At 44.8% G+C, this 16,870-nt stretch overlaps 1 protein-coding gene across 1 annotated transcript in view; it reads right to left on the bottom strand.

The window, feature by feature from the left end:
- The window catches only part of KCNK9 (potassium two pore domain channel subfamily K member 9), a 79,580-nt gene extending 68,387 nt beyond the window's left edge, over positions 1-11,193 (bottom strand). The window contains exon 1 of the mRNA XM_042870176.1: positions 10,896-11,193. Within this exon, the coding sequence (XP_042726110.1) occupies positions 10,896-11,178 (283 nt within the window). The 5' untranslated portion in view covers positions 11,179-11,193. The remainder of the gene's footprint in view (positions 1-10,895) is intronic.
- Between the last annotated feature and the right edge of the window lie 5,677 nt (positions 11,194-16,870).

A 16,870-nucleotide genomic window follows, 5' to 3' on the forward strand; every position in this document is an offset into this window, starting at 1 on the left:
GCTCCCCCAATATCAACTAAACCAGCTATTCCACTTAAAAAAAAAAGAAACCAAGAAAAACAAACAACAACAGCAACAAACAACGAACAGAGAAGTCTGACATGAGTTACTCAAGAAAAATCTGTGTTGGTTTCAGCTTGTCCCTTGCTATCCCCCAGGTATTTTCACACTGATTGGGCATTAACTCCTCATGTTGCCTCGTGTTGCTTTTTTAGAGATCGGCAGTGTGTTTGCTTTTCCATACAACAGCCACTGGTAGAGCCGTTCAAACAATAGCCATAAAAAAACTGGTGACGCTGCTGACAGTGAGCAGTTGCTGCTAAGAGAAAAGTTTGATTCTTATCTAGACATTCAGCTGGAGACAAAATGGTAGGATGCACTAATAATCCCTCAGGGAAGCAGAAACCTTCAGCAAAAAAGGACATGATAAACTTATGTAGATACCAAGCAAGATCCAAGACAAACTTCAAACAGTCTGTGTGTGTACAGAACCATAAAAAATAAGGCAGGAGAAGATGAGTCCATAACTTGCCGCGAGGTAGGACGGTATGCATAGGTCATTCTTGACAGATGCTTGTCTGTCCTGTTCTACAAGGCTTAGCAAAGAAGAGCACACCTTCCCCAGGCAATATAGTTGGTTTCACTGATATCATGACTAAAACTATCTTTCCTCTGTGGCTACTCTAACTCTTCTTTGCTGCTGTTTAACTATTTCTCTTATTCACTATATCAAAGTTAAGCTCTTCAGGAACAAACTGTGGCTTTAGTTGGATATTAAAAGCTTCCCAGGCAGGATTTTTTTCCAAAGAGATCACACAAATATTTTTAACTGCTCAGCACCCAACCTGCAAGTTAGGTTTCTACAAGTCATCCAAATCGGGACCTCAAATATTCAAATGCCAGCAACTTCATTTGTGACACTTACTGCCAAATACTCAAAATTAAGTTTGCATCCAATCCTTCTACCTCTTCAGTATTGCCAACCAGCCTTTGCTACAGATCGTCTCGAAAAAGAAAGAACAGTTGGAATAAAAGAAAAAAACCATACCATAAAATATTAATATTTCCCTGCTTCGGAAGCTTTGATACAGAAGCGAACCACCCAAGATTAAATAATTATCACCAAATAAATACTGAAGTGCCAGCAGCCGGCCTATCCACATTGTAAGGGCACTGATAACAATCTTCACATAGCAAAAGCTGTGTAGGAAGACTGAGGCTTTATGGAAAATTATCTCTGGTGCCAGTCCAACAAGTTAAACTGGAGCTGCATACAAACCATAGAGATTAAGGACAGGAGTGGTACAAAGGCTTTTAAATGAAAATATAATTGGTGGAGAATATTTAGGAAGAAAACAAAAACAAAGCCATTCTGAAACCTATCAAATGCTTCTCACACATGAAAACCAACCTCTTGGATGTGCAGTACATTCACAAACTGACTTGTAACATTGCTAATTTGTTTCTGTTGGCCTACACCGGTAGGTATCAGTTTATGTTGCTTGCTCTGACTGGCAGAGTGCACTCATTAAGGCAAACACATTGCTCCTAAAGCCCTAATTGTTTTGAAAAGTGTCCTTTAAATAACAGGCTTTTTACTACTAGGCAGGATGTGTTTTAAGAGCAAATCATGAGCTTAAGCCTTTGCTGCCAAAAGACTGAATGCTCATTTGTTTGTCAGGCAAAAATACCAAAAAATAATGTAAAATCTGACAGAGCATCAGCACAGACCAAATAACTATCATGTCCATCCTCTTCTTGAGATTCATTGACACATTAAACAGAAAAGGAAGGGAGAAACTCTTAAAGAGAGAGCTTGAGAACATCACTGAATTCTTAATATAGCCGTTGAAAGGTCAACTAAAGAATTCAGGTAAAATCTCTGGCATTTCCAGGTGCTTCCAATGACACAGACCACCATCACTGTTTTAACCGTCAGTTGTCTAGCATTTAACATATTTCTAAAACAAATAAATAATACTGCAGAAAAGGCTATAGGTATAGCTCCTGTTTGGTGTTCAGCAGCAAACAAATAGTACATCAGGTCCTTTTACAGGGGACACGTTGGACTGATGGTGAATAAATGTCTTCAAATGCTGGGACAGCCTCTCAGTTCTAAAACATTGCTTACCAAATTTTCATGCTGTTTTTCTCCTTAGGATTCTACAGCAATTCAGATTTTTTGACAGCCTGTAACAAATCTGGAAAATAATGAAATGACATCTTTCTATTATTTCTGGTCCTCAGAAGAAAATACTGGTATTTTTAGAGTGAAAGGTACTTTTCTACAACTTCTGGTCTACCTCTGAAAACCCAGAAAGTTCCCAAAGACCAGAATAACTGTGGAGGAGCACTGAGACTTTGAGTCACTTCTGCAGGTATGATGTCTTTCTCTGATGCAAGATTATAATCAATCACCTTTACTACCTCAAGAGTTTTAAAGCATTTCAGATGCAGTACAGTACAATATAGCTATCACACAGGAGCTTCTAGTTAAGGTTCCATGTGGCTCCTGTTCCTGGAGCTCATTTTATTGCAGGTCCCCTAAGCTTCCAGAGCAGAGTCAACCTATGTACCACACTTCAGATTTTTTAAAATTATTGCTGTCCATAGCACTATTTTCACTCAGTGGAGCCAAGCCTGTTTCACCATATAGTCCAAACAATTAGCAGCAAACACAGTTTATTAATTCAGTAGAGGTCTAGACCTCTGAAACAAGAGTATAGAGTATCTGATGCCTTTTCCTACTGGGTCTGGTCCTGAAAAGTCCCAGATGCAGCAAAGTGAAAACTCAAAATTCTCAGTGGTCATTGGTTTGTTACAGTGATTAATTTCTAATACAGTAGATGATTGCAAGAGGATTCTAATACAGCAATGATTGATGATTTAAACATTGTAGGAGTACATCCTCACAACGGGAAAACAAAAGAAAAGGTGGTGGAAGAAATAAAAGACCCCATCTGCACCCAAACATCTCCTTTAGGAGTTAATGGTAATATGTCTGATGACAGTGTCAATCGCCTGGGGCGTAGCTTTCTTTTATTTCTACCTTCAGTATGTTAAGAATACCCCTAAATTAAGAGTCTACAAACATTTCCTTGCAGCTAATCTTCTGCACTATACAATTACAGAGAGCTGCTGTAGGTTTCGTTCACAGTCTGTGTCCTAACGCTCCCTGTGAAATTTTCCTGTCAGAGACATCTCACAGTTAGCAAATGGAGCAATCCTCTTCTGCGACAGGAGAACAAGTAGACAATCAACTTCCCATCAAGATACCTTTTAACCTCAATATTTGCCTGCCTTTCTCTGAAGCTCTTCTTGCTGGTGCAGCTAGTAGGAAAGACAATACAGGCTATTCCCAGCTAAACATCCTAACAAGTAAGAAATACATCAGTCCTTAATAGAGATATGTCTTTCACTGATATGCCTAATGCTCACTATTGAAAACAGTTAAAAAGGATACTGAACTCTTTAACCAACTGGCTACTGCATATACCCCTTGTAGCAACTGGCATTACAATAAAAAATGGTCAGTTAACTCCTAAGCAAAAATAATAATAATAATACTGAAAAGAAATTGGAAGGTTTTTTCCCCTGAAATGAAAGCATGTGTTGCACTACCAAAAAGAAACAAAAAAATGTCTCAGTGCATCAGAAGAGATTGTTAGGCTGCAATGAAAGAAAGCAAAATTTTAAAAAAATCACCACCAAAACAGATAAAAAGAATAAAAACACATCAGTGTTTGTCAAGATTTTTGTTGCTGTAAGTTAAGGTATTTAGTAAGTATACACATGAGCCTTCCACTTTCAATTAAAAAAAATAAAAACCAGTATAAATGTTGAATTCAACAATTTGAAATTCAGATTTTACAAAAATCCCACTAATTCTGCTTGCTTCATTATTAAAAAATAAATCCGAATATTTTTATTAAAAATATTTTGGGGAAATTGGCTTGCTACAGAATATAGCTCCTTGCTATAGACTGTAGAAGTCATGTCAAATAATAGCCTGATCCAAATCAACTGTGAGTTGAAACAGCCTCTTCATTATTTACAGCAGACTTTGGATCATGTATTAATTTCAGTTTCCTTGTTGGTTTTGGGTTGTTTTTTTGTTTTTTTTTTTTTTTTTGCCAGAATTCCCTAACCTACAGATTCCCTAATCTGGCTTTAATTAAAAAAGCTGCCATAGCTACATGGTCAACATCAACATTAGTTGTAGCTAGTCAAGTCGTAGAGACCTTGGAGAATACAGGTAACCTGTGGGAAGGCTCCACACTTTCTATCTTAGAGTCAGTATATCCCACTGACTCCATCCAAGAAAGCAATGAAGTTCACAGTAAGCTGTAGCTCAACTTAGAAGCAGCACGGTCTCTTACAGATTAGTTCTGCATCATCAGCAACTGTCCTTGCTGGCATCTGTTTCAAAGGATATTTCATGTAGCCATTATCCAAATCCAGTCAAGGATTCTCAGGAAAAATCCACTGGAACCAGGTAACTAAAAACCCTAAAAGGTCTTTAAAAAAACAGCCAGAATTGTAAATGCTCCTTAATATATGAAAACTCTAAGTTCTGCTGTTGTTGCATGTCAGAAGATCTAAGCTGCAGGACTTTGCTAGTATCACCTGGAATTCATTATGGATCTGTGCCTTTGGTTCCTCTCAGCTGTTTAATCTGTTTATAAACTACCACATGGTCTGAAAGACAGAGAAGTGAGCTGCTAGGCAATTAGAAATAGTTCCCAACCTGAATCTTCAGAAAGACATTTTATCTTCTTGTCTCTAAATTGAGGGTAATTTTTACAGAGGTGTTTTGAAGATGAATCACCTAATGTCAGAACAGCATTCTGAATATAAAGTGCCGCGTAACTCCAGTTTGAAGCCACGAGCATCGTTTTCAGCATTCGTGAAGGAATATGCTCCAGCACTGAAGGAACTAAGCACCTCAGCTCAGACTGCCTGCAAGAGAAGATGACAGCACCCTGGCTATCACTTTAGCCAGACCAATAGGGTCAGTCACAAAACACGTTGCCCAAACTGAAAGCTCTCCATTAATCAATTTTCCTTTAATTCAAGTCTCACAGTTTTGCTGCTGTTGCCACAGAAAGCAAAGGAGTTCCACTTGCTAGTGGAAACAAGCTAGCAGACAAACTTAACCCAATATCCTTAGTCTAGAAAACCTCCTCTCCTTTCCAGTTATTGCTCTATACATGTCTGCTATCTGTATCAGGGGGAATCACTTTTTTTCAGCTAATTACTACCCCAAAAGACTCACTGACACCTCTAACTCACCCCTTATCAGTGGGCAAACAGACATTTCTGTGGTGACACCTACAAAGGCACACAAATTATTTCACTGCACAGAAAAATACTGAATAAGAGAAGCCCACAGAATGGTGAAAACAGAATGAAAATATTTTGGTTTTCTTTCTCAAGAAAAAACAAGCAGTGTAAGAACTATTAAGAGATTGAGACATGGCAAAAGAAAATTGCTGAACGTAAGGCTGATACAGACTCCAAGAGGTCAGCCACTCCATTGTCTTCCCCAAGGGCAAAAGCAGCTGTAACTTAACCACTCCTGACAGATGTTTGTCTAAACTCCTGTTTAAAACCATTCAATGATAGAGATTCCACAGCCTCCTTAGGCAATCCCCTCCTGCACAGAACTACCCTGACAACCAGAAAGAGTGTGCTAGTGCCCAATTTAAATCTCGCTTGCTTCAGTTAAAGAAGTGAGGAATAGTTAGAAAGAAAAGAGAGGGCACCAAATTCTAAAAGAATACAAAATGCCAACTTCTCAAGACTGGGAATGCTAAGGAAATCTCCTGACATCATCACAAAGTAGAGTGACTAGAGGTTTCTCGATGCTTTTCCAGAAATGTTTCCAAACTTCTACTGGATATTCACCATCAATAAACCATACAGCTGGTAGGTACAGTTCAGCATCAGTTTGAACTTGCTTATCAGCCACTTTTAAAAAGCTTTTGCTAACATCCCTCTGTCAGGAATGTCAGGCATCATTGCAAAACCAGTTTTCAAGAACTCAAAAACTGTTTCTGTGAGCATGTGAACAAAGGAGGTATACAAAGTCCCTTCTGTCTTAGTAGAATATTATTTGAATTATCTTTTTCTTGTTAATCCTCTATGAGACAAAGAATAAAGTACAAAAAGATATTGCAGACTATCTTAGTTTTGCAGCAGATCAAACTCTAGAAAATGGTTCATGGAAGCTGACACCCCTTTGCCACAAGCAAGTCTTACAAATTCTGATCATCCAGTATTCTCCACTGATGCTTCAGATGGGATAAATCAGAATAGATTCCTTACTTTAGCGGATCTACAAGCATTCATGTCACCAGAAAACCTTACTCTCTACTTTCACCTGAGTTTATTAATAACAGAGTGACTTCATCCACAACTTGGTTGTTTGGGGTGTTTTTTGTTTGTTCATTTGTTTTGATTTGATTTTTTAAATGAGCTATGATCTTCAGGTTCCTGGTAACTCACAAATGCAGCAGGTAACTGAAAAAAGCATTAATGTATTTGTTCTCTATCTTTTCTCTGCTATTTTGTTTTCTTCCTTTTTTTCTCTTAATTTCCATGTCAAATTATCCATCTGACCCTACTTTCTACTCAAAGCTTTTCACTGGAATGCGTTTAAATATTACTGGCTATGGAAAAATCAGAAATTGACTCCATTCACTGGAGGCTGGCCTTACAGAAATACTGACAAAATAATTCACATGTAAAAACACAACCTTTTCTAATCCAAATTAGAAAAAATTGCAACATTATCATCTTGGTGAGTATTTATACCCGTTTTACAGAAAAGGAAAGTGATGCAGAGAAAGGATGAGCAACGAGAGCCTTAGTCCATTAATGTAGGTTCAAGCTGGCTGTCAGGCCACCATCTGCCTGAAGTAAGCCATCCCCTTCCTGAACCTTTAGATATCAGTAGCCAAACTGCTGTCAGTAGGTTGTTATTCCACTCATCATTGTAGATTTTGCACCATATTCTACAAAACTATTTTGTCTCTACTCACCAGGAACATTCAGCCACTGTTTATAACAAGTTTAAGACTCAAAACAAAGGCCTAAAAGCTAGAAAAAGAGACTAAGTAATTCACTGCACACACTGTTTCAATTTTGCTCTACTTACAGTAACTTCTCAGGAAAAAAATAAATAAAAATCCTCAATCTGTTTGTTGTTTCAGTTCATCTTAGGGTGACATAAACAGCTTTCAGTTCTTTATATTCTGCACAAGCCTCCAGAAATGTTCACTGTTTACTAGAGCTCAGTGGTGTTAAATCAAGTATGACTATCACCCTTTAAGGCCTAAATCATAGAGCGATACTCATACCAACAACACATTTTGACAGTGTCGACACCTTCTTACATGGAATCAGTTTAGCCACACATAAACCTGTAGAAAAGGGCATTAAGACTAAGTAGAAATCCTAGCAACCACTTTCTAGTTTCAAAAGTTGGCATTTTCATTCACCGTATCCAGCCTCTTGATTAACTCACTGTCAAAATTTACAGCGCATCTCACAAAAGTTAAACAGCTGGATGGAGAACTGGCTTAAATCACTTTCTGTCATCATTTTGGCTGTGTAATTGTAAATGGATAGGAAATTATACTAACTCCAAAGTGGTTACAATTCTGAAATAAACTCAGCAACTGGTGAGAGTCAAGAACAGCTTGTTAGTTCATTTGATCACCTAAAAACTTTCTCAGAATAGAATTCAAATATGATCAAAACTCTGCATGATATTTCTCTTCTTATACCGGATTTTAAGAGCAGAATCATCCAATATTGTAGCACCCGGAGCTGTGTTCAAGAAAATAGAAAAAGAAAAACCAACAATGTGCACCTGGGGAGTAGATGAAAGGAAACCCTGCTTCTGTTTACTTGATCAACTCCCTCTTGTTTAGTATTCATGACAAGTGAGCAACAACTCCTCACCATCCCTTTATAAAAAGCAAAATGCTGAAGATTTGAGGAAATGTGAGAGTTGATCAAACCTCTCTGCCTCACGCGGGAAGCTTTGACTTTTCTGTACAACCCAAACAGGTCCTTAATGCAATGCTCTCCGGGGAGGCAAGACTCGGAGCCTCACCAAGCCCCGCAGCCCTACTCAAGGCGGAGGCTGCCCAGCAGGGCGGCCGGACCCGGCGGCGCGGAGGCTGCCGGAGCTGTCCCTTCAGCACCACGTCCCGCGGCGAAAGCAGACCGCGGCTTGGTGTCAGCGAATAGCGAGGATCGCCTTTGATTTAATTAAAGCTACGCAGTTTAAACCAACACGGTAAAGAGGTGATCGCATACGTTGCTAGCACGGCGATATAAGGAACATAATTAAACTAGACATAAATTAGTCTGCTATTATATGCATATTGGTAGACTATGTGGTTCCATTGATTCCTCTTGCACTTCTCAGAAGAGAAGTTTGTAGGGACAGATTTATTACTCTGGAATACGCAATGATTGTTTTTACTCACTCTGCTTCAACAGTCAGTCTGAGATGGTTATTTAGGGGCACTTTACGTGAGTACTTACTGACTACAGCACATTCTCTAATGCATACGCTGCATGTGCTTCTTGAAGGTTTCAGAGGGAGAAGGAAATGTATATGAGGGCATACACACAGACTAAAAATAGGAGCCATCACAAAAAATTAAGATGAACATCTCAGATAACTGTCCAATGCAGGAAACACAGAGAAGAAGTATTTTCTTATTTTCCTGATAACCGTAATATATAAAGTTGTACTCTCCCCCTGTGAAACAAATGCTTTTAGATTAAAATTAAAAAATAAAGAAAAATCTTGCATGCTAATTTACACAGACAACCGACAGATCTCACAACATTCCAAAACTACTTCAGTATGAAGAGATACATAAAATAGAAAAACACTTGGCAAAAAGAAGATAGTGACTATTAATAAACTTTCCAAAGACAGAACACATATCCTCCTGGAGCAGAGCTTCCCAAATGAACAATCGTCAAACAATGTCTGTCTTTCTCCACCATTCTTTATTTTCACCCTCCCTCACAGTGGCTCCCTGTTGCTATACACATGTAAAACTTAAACAATTCTGACATCCCAAAGTGCCTCTGCCTGCAGAAATGTACACTATCCGTTGCACAATGATGTGCTCTGAGCTTTCTAAATGAATCTCACCTCTTTGCATGAGAGAATGTCATGGGCTTCCAGGCAAGTTGCACTTGTTTCCAGGTAAAATATGGTCAAAAGAGCAAACCATTGTTAAAAAAGCTTTTTCTGCTTCTTACCAACCAAGCTTAAGAACACAAAGTACTGCAGCCACCACTTAGGCAAGAGTACAGAGCACTATGAGTATACAGGCATGTGTGTGGAAGCCTTGCTGTAATCCAGGGCACAAATTTCACTTAGCACAAATAAATGACAAGACACAAAGCAAGGAAAAGAGTATCCATAAGTAAAGGAGGAAAGAGAGTTCTGATGTTGTAATGAATAGGAGACATCCAAGCCATCTGATAATTAATATGTTTATTATATATATATATATAATATCAGAAAAAGGAGATTACTATTTAAAAGGACAAATAGGCTTCATGTTGCCAGAGTTTTTCAAAGAAAAATTTTAATGCAACACATACAAGACAATCAGGTGCAAATTTAAGTAAATGCAGCTCAAAGTATGGTGGATGGCATATTCTGCCAAAAATCGCCAGTAGCTTCAGGTGGCAATATGGAAATTGGCTGCAACAAGCCCTAAGTGGTAAAAAAAAAAAGATTGAATCTTTCTATCTTAGTAAGGAAGTGAGTCTTTTATGCCCTGCTCTCTGTGCTACCAAACAGCCACTGAGCATGAAGGGTCTTTCAGAGCTCCCCAGATGTTAGAGGGGAGCATCTACAAGTGCTGGGAGAAGGACAGGTCAACTGCCTTAGTAAATGTACCCTGAATGCAAAATAAGGAAGAACACACCTGCTAATCAAGCCAAAGTCAGAGTTGTAGCACAGTTCTGCGTGCACGCTGCAGCCTCCAGTTATCGTGGTAGTTATTTTTATAACAAGGAAGCAAACTTTATGCAAAATGCCCTGTTTCAGCTGAACAAATCAGAGAAGTACAAAATGACAGTCTGTGGCTGTGTCCACTCTATTGTCCTGGCAAATGGCACACCCAGGGAAACCTGGCAACGAAGATGTGACAGAGGACATCACTCCTCTGGGCTGTATGCCCGCAAACAGGAGATGCATTCTGTGACCTGTTGACACTCCAGCTGCAAAGAAAACTTCAGGAACACATTTGAGAATGCCCAGGACAGGCCCAGCAATAGGAACACAGCTGTGGGAACCCCTGCCAACAATGCCAAGACAAAGTTTGGCAAAGTAGGGCTGCCCTTAGCCACAGCTACATCCAGAGGTTTCCCAGCTCAGTCAGTTCCCACGTCTTCATCATTTTCATACTCAACCACCTGCCTTATGTTTAAGATTTCTCTGCATCTCTTAAGTGAAGGTGCATGCACATTCCAGGAGGAGCATGATGACAGGGCCTAATTCTTCCTGCAGGGAACCCCCAGAGAGCCTCATCCAGAGAATGTGACCCCCCTCTTGAGAGTGTCATCACACCTCTTCTCTCCTACTTCTCTTCACTACCCGTGCCACAGCTTGGCAATAGCCACCAAGTAGCCACCATCCCTCCCAGGTAACCTCCAGGCTCCATCACCACAGGAAGGGATGCAGGACAAATCCAAGTCCAACAAGTTGTCCATGAAGAGCCACAAATTGCATAACACGGGAGGGAAGACAAAAAACTCATCCACCACTTAACCCGTTGCATGCCACAGCCCCCCTGCCCTTCTTCTAATCTGGAAGAGCTTTCGCCCCCTCCCCAAAATGAGACACTCACCAATGGTCGTGATGACTGTGATGGCAAAGTAGAAGGAACCGGCGAATTTCCACTGGACACCAGCCCTGTGTGGCTCGGACTGCATGATCACCAACTCCAGCTGCCGGTAGTCCTCGCTGGTGATGTTGTACTTTCCTTTGAGCCGGATCTCCTCGGCTTTGAGTTTCTCCTCCTCCCGCATCTCGTTGTCGGACTCCAGGGCATCAAAGACGGCAGCCCCGACCAGCAGGTAAGTGAACGTGCAGATGATGAGGGACAGGGTCCGCACGTTCTGCCTCTTCATGGCCGCCAGCAAGGGGCGAGTGAGGGGACCATGTCCCCCCCTGGCCGCCCGGGGATCCGACAGGCCGCAGCAGCCGCAGCAGGGGGGCAGCTGCCGGGGGGGCTGGCGGCTGCTCCGGGGCAGCTTGTGCTGCGGCGGCGGCCGCTCCCCGCCCGCCTGCTCGGGCTCCTGGGAAGAGGAGAGGCACAGGAGGCTGCTGGAGCGCCGGGACCAGGTGCCTTGAAGCCGGGAAACTCTGCGCAAGACCTGCCCAAACCAAGCTGTCCCAGTGCGCAGGGCCATCCAGGGCACCCCCGCTCCTCCCCAGCACCGAGGCCAGGGGCAGGGGGTCCCCGCCGAGCTCTCGCCGAGGGAAGGGAGCGCTGGGCGGCGGTCCCGGCCCGGAGTCCTGTGGCAGGCGGGTGGGTCCCCCCGCGAACTTGGAGCGGGGAAGGGTCCCCCGCAGCCCGGGCGGGGCCGTCCCCGTCCCAAGTTTTCTTCAGGCGGCGGTGCGGCGCGGCCGGGGGGAAACGAGCAGCGGCAACGCGTCCATCCGCGTGGAACCGCGCAGGGGACGAGGAGAAGCGGCCGCCGTCGGGGACAGCCCGCGGGGCTCGGCCCGCCCCGGCCCCAGGGAGCGCCGGCCGGGCAGGTCGGGACGGGCTGAGCTCTTTATTCCTTCCGCCGCGGAGCGAGGCGGAGAGCGGGAAGCCGGCTTGCTGCAGGTGGCCGCGGAGAGAGCAGCGGAGCGGCGTCCGGTGCGGAAAAGGCGGCGGCGGCGGCGGCGGTGTCAGGCGGCGGGCGGGGAGTTGAGGGCAGCATCCCCGGGCGAACCGGGCCGAGCCGCCGCTCCGGCGGGAGGAGGGGGCGGCGGGCCGGCGGCGTAGCCCTGGCGGCGGGCAGCCAGCGCCCCGCAGGAGCCGGGAGGAGCGGCGCGGAGCCGCCCCGGCCGCCGGGCGGGAGAAGGGAGGCGGGAGCGCGGCGAGGAGGCGGCCGGCAGCCGCGGAGCACCTGCCCCGGGCGGGAAGCGGCGGGGCGGGCGGAGCGGAAAAAGCCGGAGCCTTCCCCCGGGGAGAGAGAGCGGCGTGGGGAGGGGGGCTGAAAGCTCACAAAGCCGGAGGAGAAAAAAAAAACACCCCGGGGCGGGGGGGGGGGGGGGGAGAGAGGGAGGGAAGGAGGAAAAAAAAAAAAAAAGGGCTACTTTCACGGCTGCTCTAGGGGCTGGGGCTGCTTTATTTCGGATGGTTTTAGAACAAAGCCGTTAAGAAAAAGAGCAACCGTCCTCCTCCTTTTCCTCCTCCTTCTCCCAGGCTCTTGACATCATCTCGGGGAAAATGAAGCCCGCGCCCCTCAGCCATCGCCTGCGCGTGTGTGAGTGTGTGCGGGTGTGCGCGCTCCGCCGCCGGCACGGGAGGCGGGAACTCGGCTTGGCCCGCCGCGGGGAGCGGCTTAACCCTCTCGGCGCCGTCCTGTCAGGAAGCGGCCGCGGGGCTCCCCCGCCGCGGTTCCTTCCCACCTCCCCCGGGCTTGGCCACGCCTCGGCCGCCGAGCGGGGCCGGGCGGCGGCTGTGGTGGCGGCGGCGGCGGCGGGGCGGGCCGGGCTTGCGGAGCTCCTGCGGGTCGGATCGCGGCGGGAGCGCACCGCCCGTTGCCGCCCACGGGGAGGGCTGAGGGTTACGGGCGGGACAGGTGGGGCCGCCCCTCGGCACGGCCGTCGGCCGCGCACCGCAGCCCCGAGCGGCACGGTTACAAGACTCGGCTCCAGTCGACGCGGTTTCAAACGTTGCGATCTGCACGCGAAGCCCCACAGTCTCAAACGCTGCAGTTTCTTCAACACCGCACCCTCAGAGCTGTACAGGCAAATACCCCAAGAACACAGGTCTACACACACAGCTTCGAGCACCTCAGCCCAGTATAACAGCTCCCAATATCACAGCTCTGCACACACAGCCCCAGTCACCACAGCTTCAAACACTACAGCCCCAAAAAACATCACAGCCCCAAACACTACAACCCCAAACAATAGAGCTATATTTGCAAAACCCCTAACAATACAACTCTACACACACAGTTCAACACCACAGCCCTAGCCACTACAGCCTCAAACATCACAGCTCTGCAGGTCTACACACAGCTGCGAACACCACAACCCCAAACACCACAGCCCCTAGCACCACAGTTCTACACACACTGCCCCAAACATCACGGTTATAATACACACACAGCCTCAAACACCACGGGTCAAGATAGGCAGCCCCAAGCACCATAACTCTACACAAACAGCCCAAAACACCACTGCTATATACACTAAGCTCCAAACTCCGCATCCAAACACATACAGCCCCAAACACCACAGGTCTACAGTCACACAGCCCCAAGCACCAAATCTGTAAAGAGCCCTACCACCACAGCCCAAAATATCACAGCTCTGCATGCACTGCCCCAAACAATGGAACCCACAAACACCACAGCTCTACACACTCAACCCCAATCACCACAGTTCCAAACAAACACCACAGCCATACAACTGTACAGCCTCCAGCCAGGGCTCCTCCTGCTCATCTCTTCTGGGTCCCCCACTTCACCATGAGCACTTGGTGCCACCACAGGAAGCTTAGGTCCATGTTTATGCTTCAAGGCAAGGCTGTCCTTCCTTGTATCACCTTAAAATGGTAACTGTAGGCCTCTCCTGTATCAGAGCTGTGCTCTGCAGTCTTACGCAATGAAGGCTGACTTGTTCCTGGCTTCTCTTGAGCCTCATTTTAGATCTTCCTCAAATCTGAGCACACCAGGGCTTGTAACTGTTGTCCTCCATCCTTAAAGCACGCTTCACTTCTGACTACGTGTTGCTTAAGGTCTTTGGACACACTTCCTTTAGCATGCAGTGGGAACGTGATCTCTTCAAAATGGATCAAATCTACTCTGTTTGAGAGACTGAAGCTCTCTGAAAGGAGCACCTTGGGCTGAGCAGCCAAAACAGGTCACAGAGCCCTCCATGAACCTCTTGGACACAGCGAGGAGTAGGGATTTGTTTCATTAATTCAGCAAACAGAATTTCACCCAGGGCAAAGTCTGGATCATGTCACCTAAGCATTACTGAAATCATTATGAATGCCATGCTGAACAAGAAGGTTTCGCCTACTGATAGAAAGCTTGTGCATAGCAGCAACAGAAAGAAAGAAGGAAAAGAAGGAGAAAGAGGAAATATGTGGTTTTGATCAACTCCTTCTTAAAAATAGAAGTCTGATTATCGTTGCCCGTTTCTGATTCCCCAGAGGAGAGCAGGAAAAGGAGAAGGATCTATAAATAGTGTGCAACACAGAGAATCCTATAGCAAAGTCACTGGGAAAGATCAATAGCATGATTCAAGGAGGGCTCCAAATTACATCTCAGGGGAGGGAAGTGCTGAATGGAATTGATAAATGAGTTGCAAATGCTGTGTGTGTTGTGTGTATCTAATTAACAGAGGGTGACTAGGATCAATAGCAACGAAGGAGCTGGTCTAAAAATAGTGCTTAAGCAAGGACTGCAACCTGCGGGCAACAGCTTGGATGGAAACGTCCCCTGAAGTAATTAACCTTTAGCTGGAAAATGATGGCAAGCGTGAGGTCAAAGGAGAGCCTGAGGGCAGCTGAGGGCTGAGGTCTCCGAGGGGCTTTGGGTCACAGAATAGCATGACAGTTATGGAGAGTACAAGCACCGCCGTGGGTCTGCAACCCTCCTCCATTGGGGGTCGGGCTGCAAATTTGTGTAGTGCTTAGTGGAGAAATATCCAAGTATTAGCATTTTGTTGGCACTGCAAAGTAGGAAATATCTGTAGTTTGCACATGTTTCAGTGTTGCTTAGAGAGGAGTTACATCCATTTACATCTACAGAAATTTATGATTTTCTTCTTGTTTTCTGACCTTCTTGCAGAGAAAATATGCACCTACCTGAGGACTAGCACTCAGTCTTTCCTCATTCAGACTCATCAGCATAACTCTCTAAACCACAGTGCAAGCAGCATTGGAAATGTTCCTCAAGCACTCTATCTACAGCAGAGCAGTCAGGGAAACTTCAGGAAGAAGGAGTGATGTTGGACAGGATGATCAGTGGCTCAGCCCACAGGCTCTTGTGGTTCCAACTGAAAGTCTAGTGTCAGTCTGAGTGCAGGACTGGGACCCAGGGTTGTACAGTGTGACTGAAAGAGAAAGAAACCATAGAGATGAAGAATGTAGAAATTGTCTATTTTCAAAGCTGGTGTAGAAAATGTTGGAGAGATTAGAGATTTCTCTCCTTAATGTAATGGAAATGGCTAAAAAGATCCTAGCCATTTTTTTTCTCAGTAAGGAAAAATGATCTCTGTGAAGAACTGGAGACCTGGGAAGTAGTAGTCTGAAGTAGTAAGCCTGGTTATTCACCAAAAGGAAGGCTAACTCCAAGTGTCAACATTCATCTTCTCTCACATTAGTCCTACTTGAGGAAGAGTGAGCAGGTTGGAAGATAGCCTTGAGTTGCACAGTGCTTGTGCTGGCTGCTGAGAGCTGTAGAATCATAGACTCATTAAAGTTTGAAAAGGCCACTAAGATCATCTAGTCCAACTGTCAATCCATCCCCAGCATGCCCACTAAACCATGTCCCTCGGTGCCACATCGACCCTTTTCTTGAACATCTCCAGGAACAGTGACTCTACCTCCTCCCTGAGCAGTCTGTTCCAGTGCTTTATCAAAAGGTAAGCAGGTTCATCCTCTCCTTCGAGAAGAACCTAATGAGAGTTAGAAGTCTCCCCTATTCCAGATAGTAGTGTTACAGCCACTCCTGTTTTACCTTGAGTTTTCTCTGCAGCAAAGGCAGAGTAGGGAGAAATGCAAGAGAGCAAGTATATGGGATTCTTTTCACCTCCTCAAATACTCCCAACCTCAGACTATTCTGATTCAGAAGATTTTTCAGTTATTTGGTCTATTTAGTGATCCATAATGGATCTTACTTCCAAGCATTTGTCCCTTCTTTACCTGAATCCAACTAAAATTTCTTCATCCTCAGCATCCCCTGTGAAGGAGTTTGACAGATCTGCTTTTCTGAGCAGAATTAGCATTTGCATTTATCTGTTCAAACTGGTCTTCCTTCAGTGTTCCCCAGACCTTGTTCTGCAAGAAAGTGAACTGTACGTTTTCTCCATGCCAATTATGAGATTTTGCAATTCAAGCAAGGTAATCCCAATTTCAGCCACTATGTTCATGCAAGGCTGTAATCATAAAAGCAAAGAATCATTAAGGTTGGAAAAAACACTAAGATCTAGTCCAAACATCAACCCATCACCACCATGCCCACTAAACCACATCCCTACATTTACTGATTTCTTGAAAACTTCCATGGATGGTAATTCCACCACTTCCCTGGTCAGCCTGCTCCTCTAACTCACCACTTTTTCTTAGAATAAATTTTTCCTAATATCCGAACTGAATCTCCCCTGGTGCAACAGCCATTGCTTCTGTTCCTATCACTAGTTACCTGGGAGAAAAGGGTGATCTCTGCTTCACTACAACCTCCCTCTGTGGCTTCTCCATCTGTCTGTGATGGGAGTAAGAGGCTCTGTGCCTAATTATCTACAAAAAGGCAAGCCAGACAGAAGTCTAATCCTGTTTCACCCTATAAAGTGTCTCTGGCCCTTTTGGGGATTCCTCTGAATTTCTGCAATGTAAGTACTATAGGAGGCATTGTCCTCTGCAGCTCT

Source organism: Lagopus leucura, unplaced genomic scaffold (genome assembly GCF_019238085.1).
Source record: "Lagopus leucura isolate 7727_CA_CO unplaced genomic scaffold, USGS_WTPT01 Super-Scaffold_100002, whole genome shotgun sequence".
Lineage (NCBI taxonomy): Eukaryota > Metazoa > Chordata > Aves > Galliformes > Phasianidae > Lagopus > Lagopus leucura.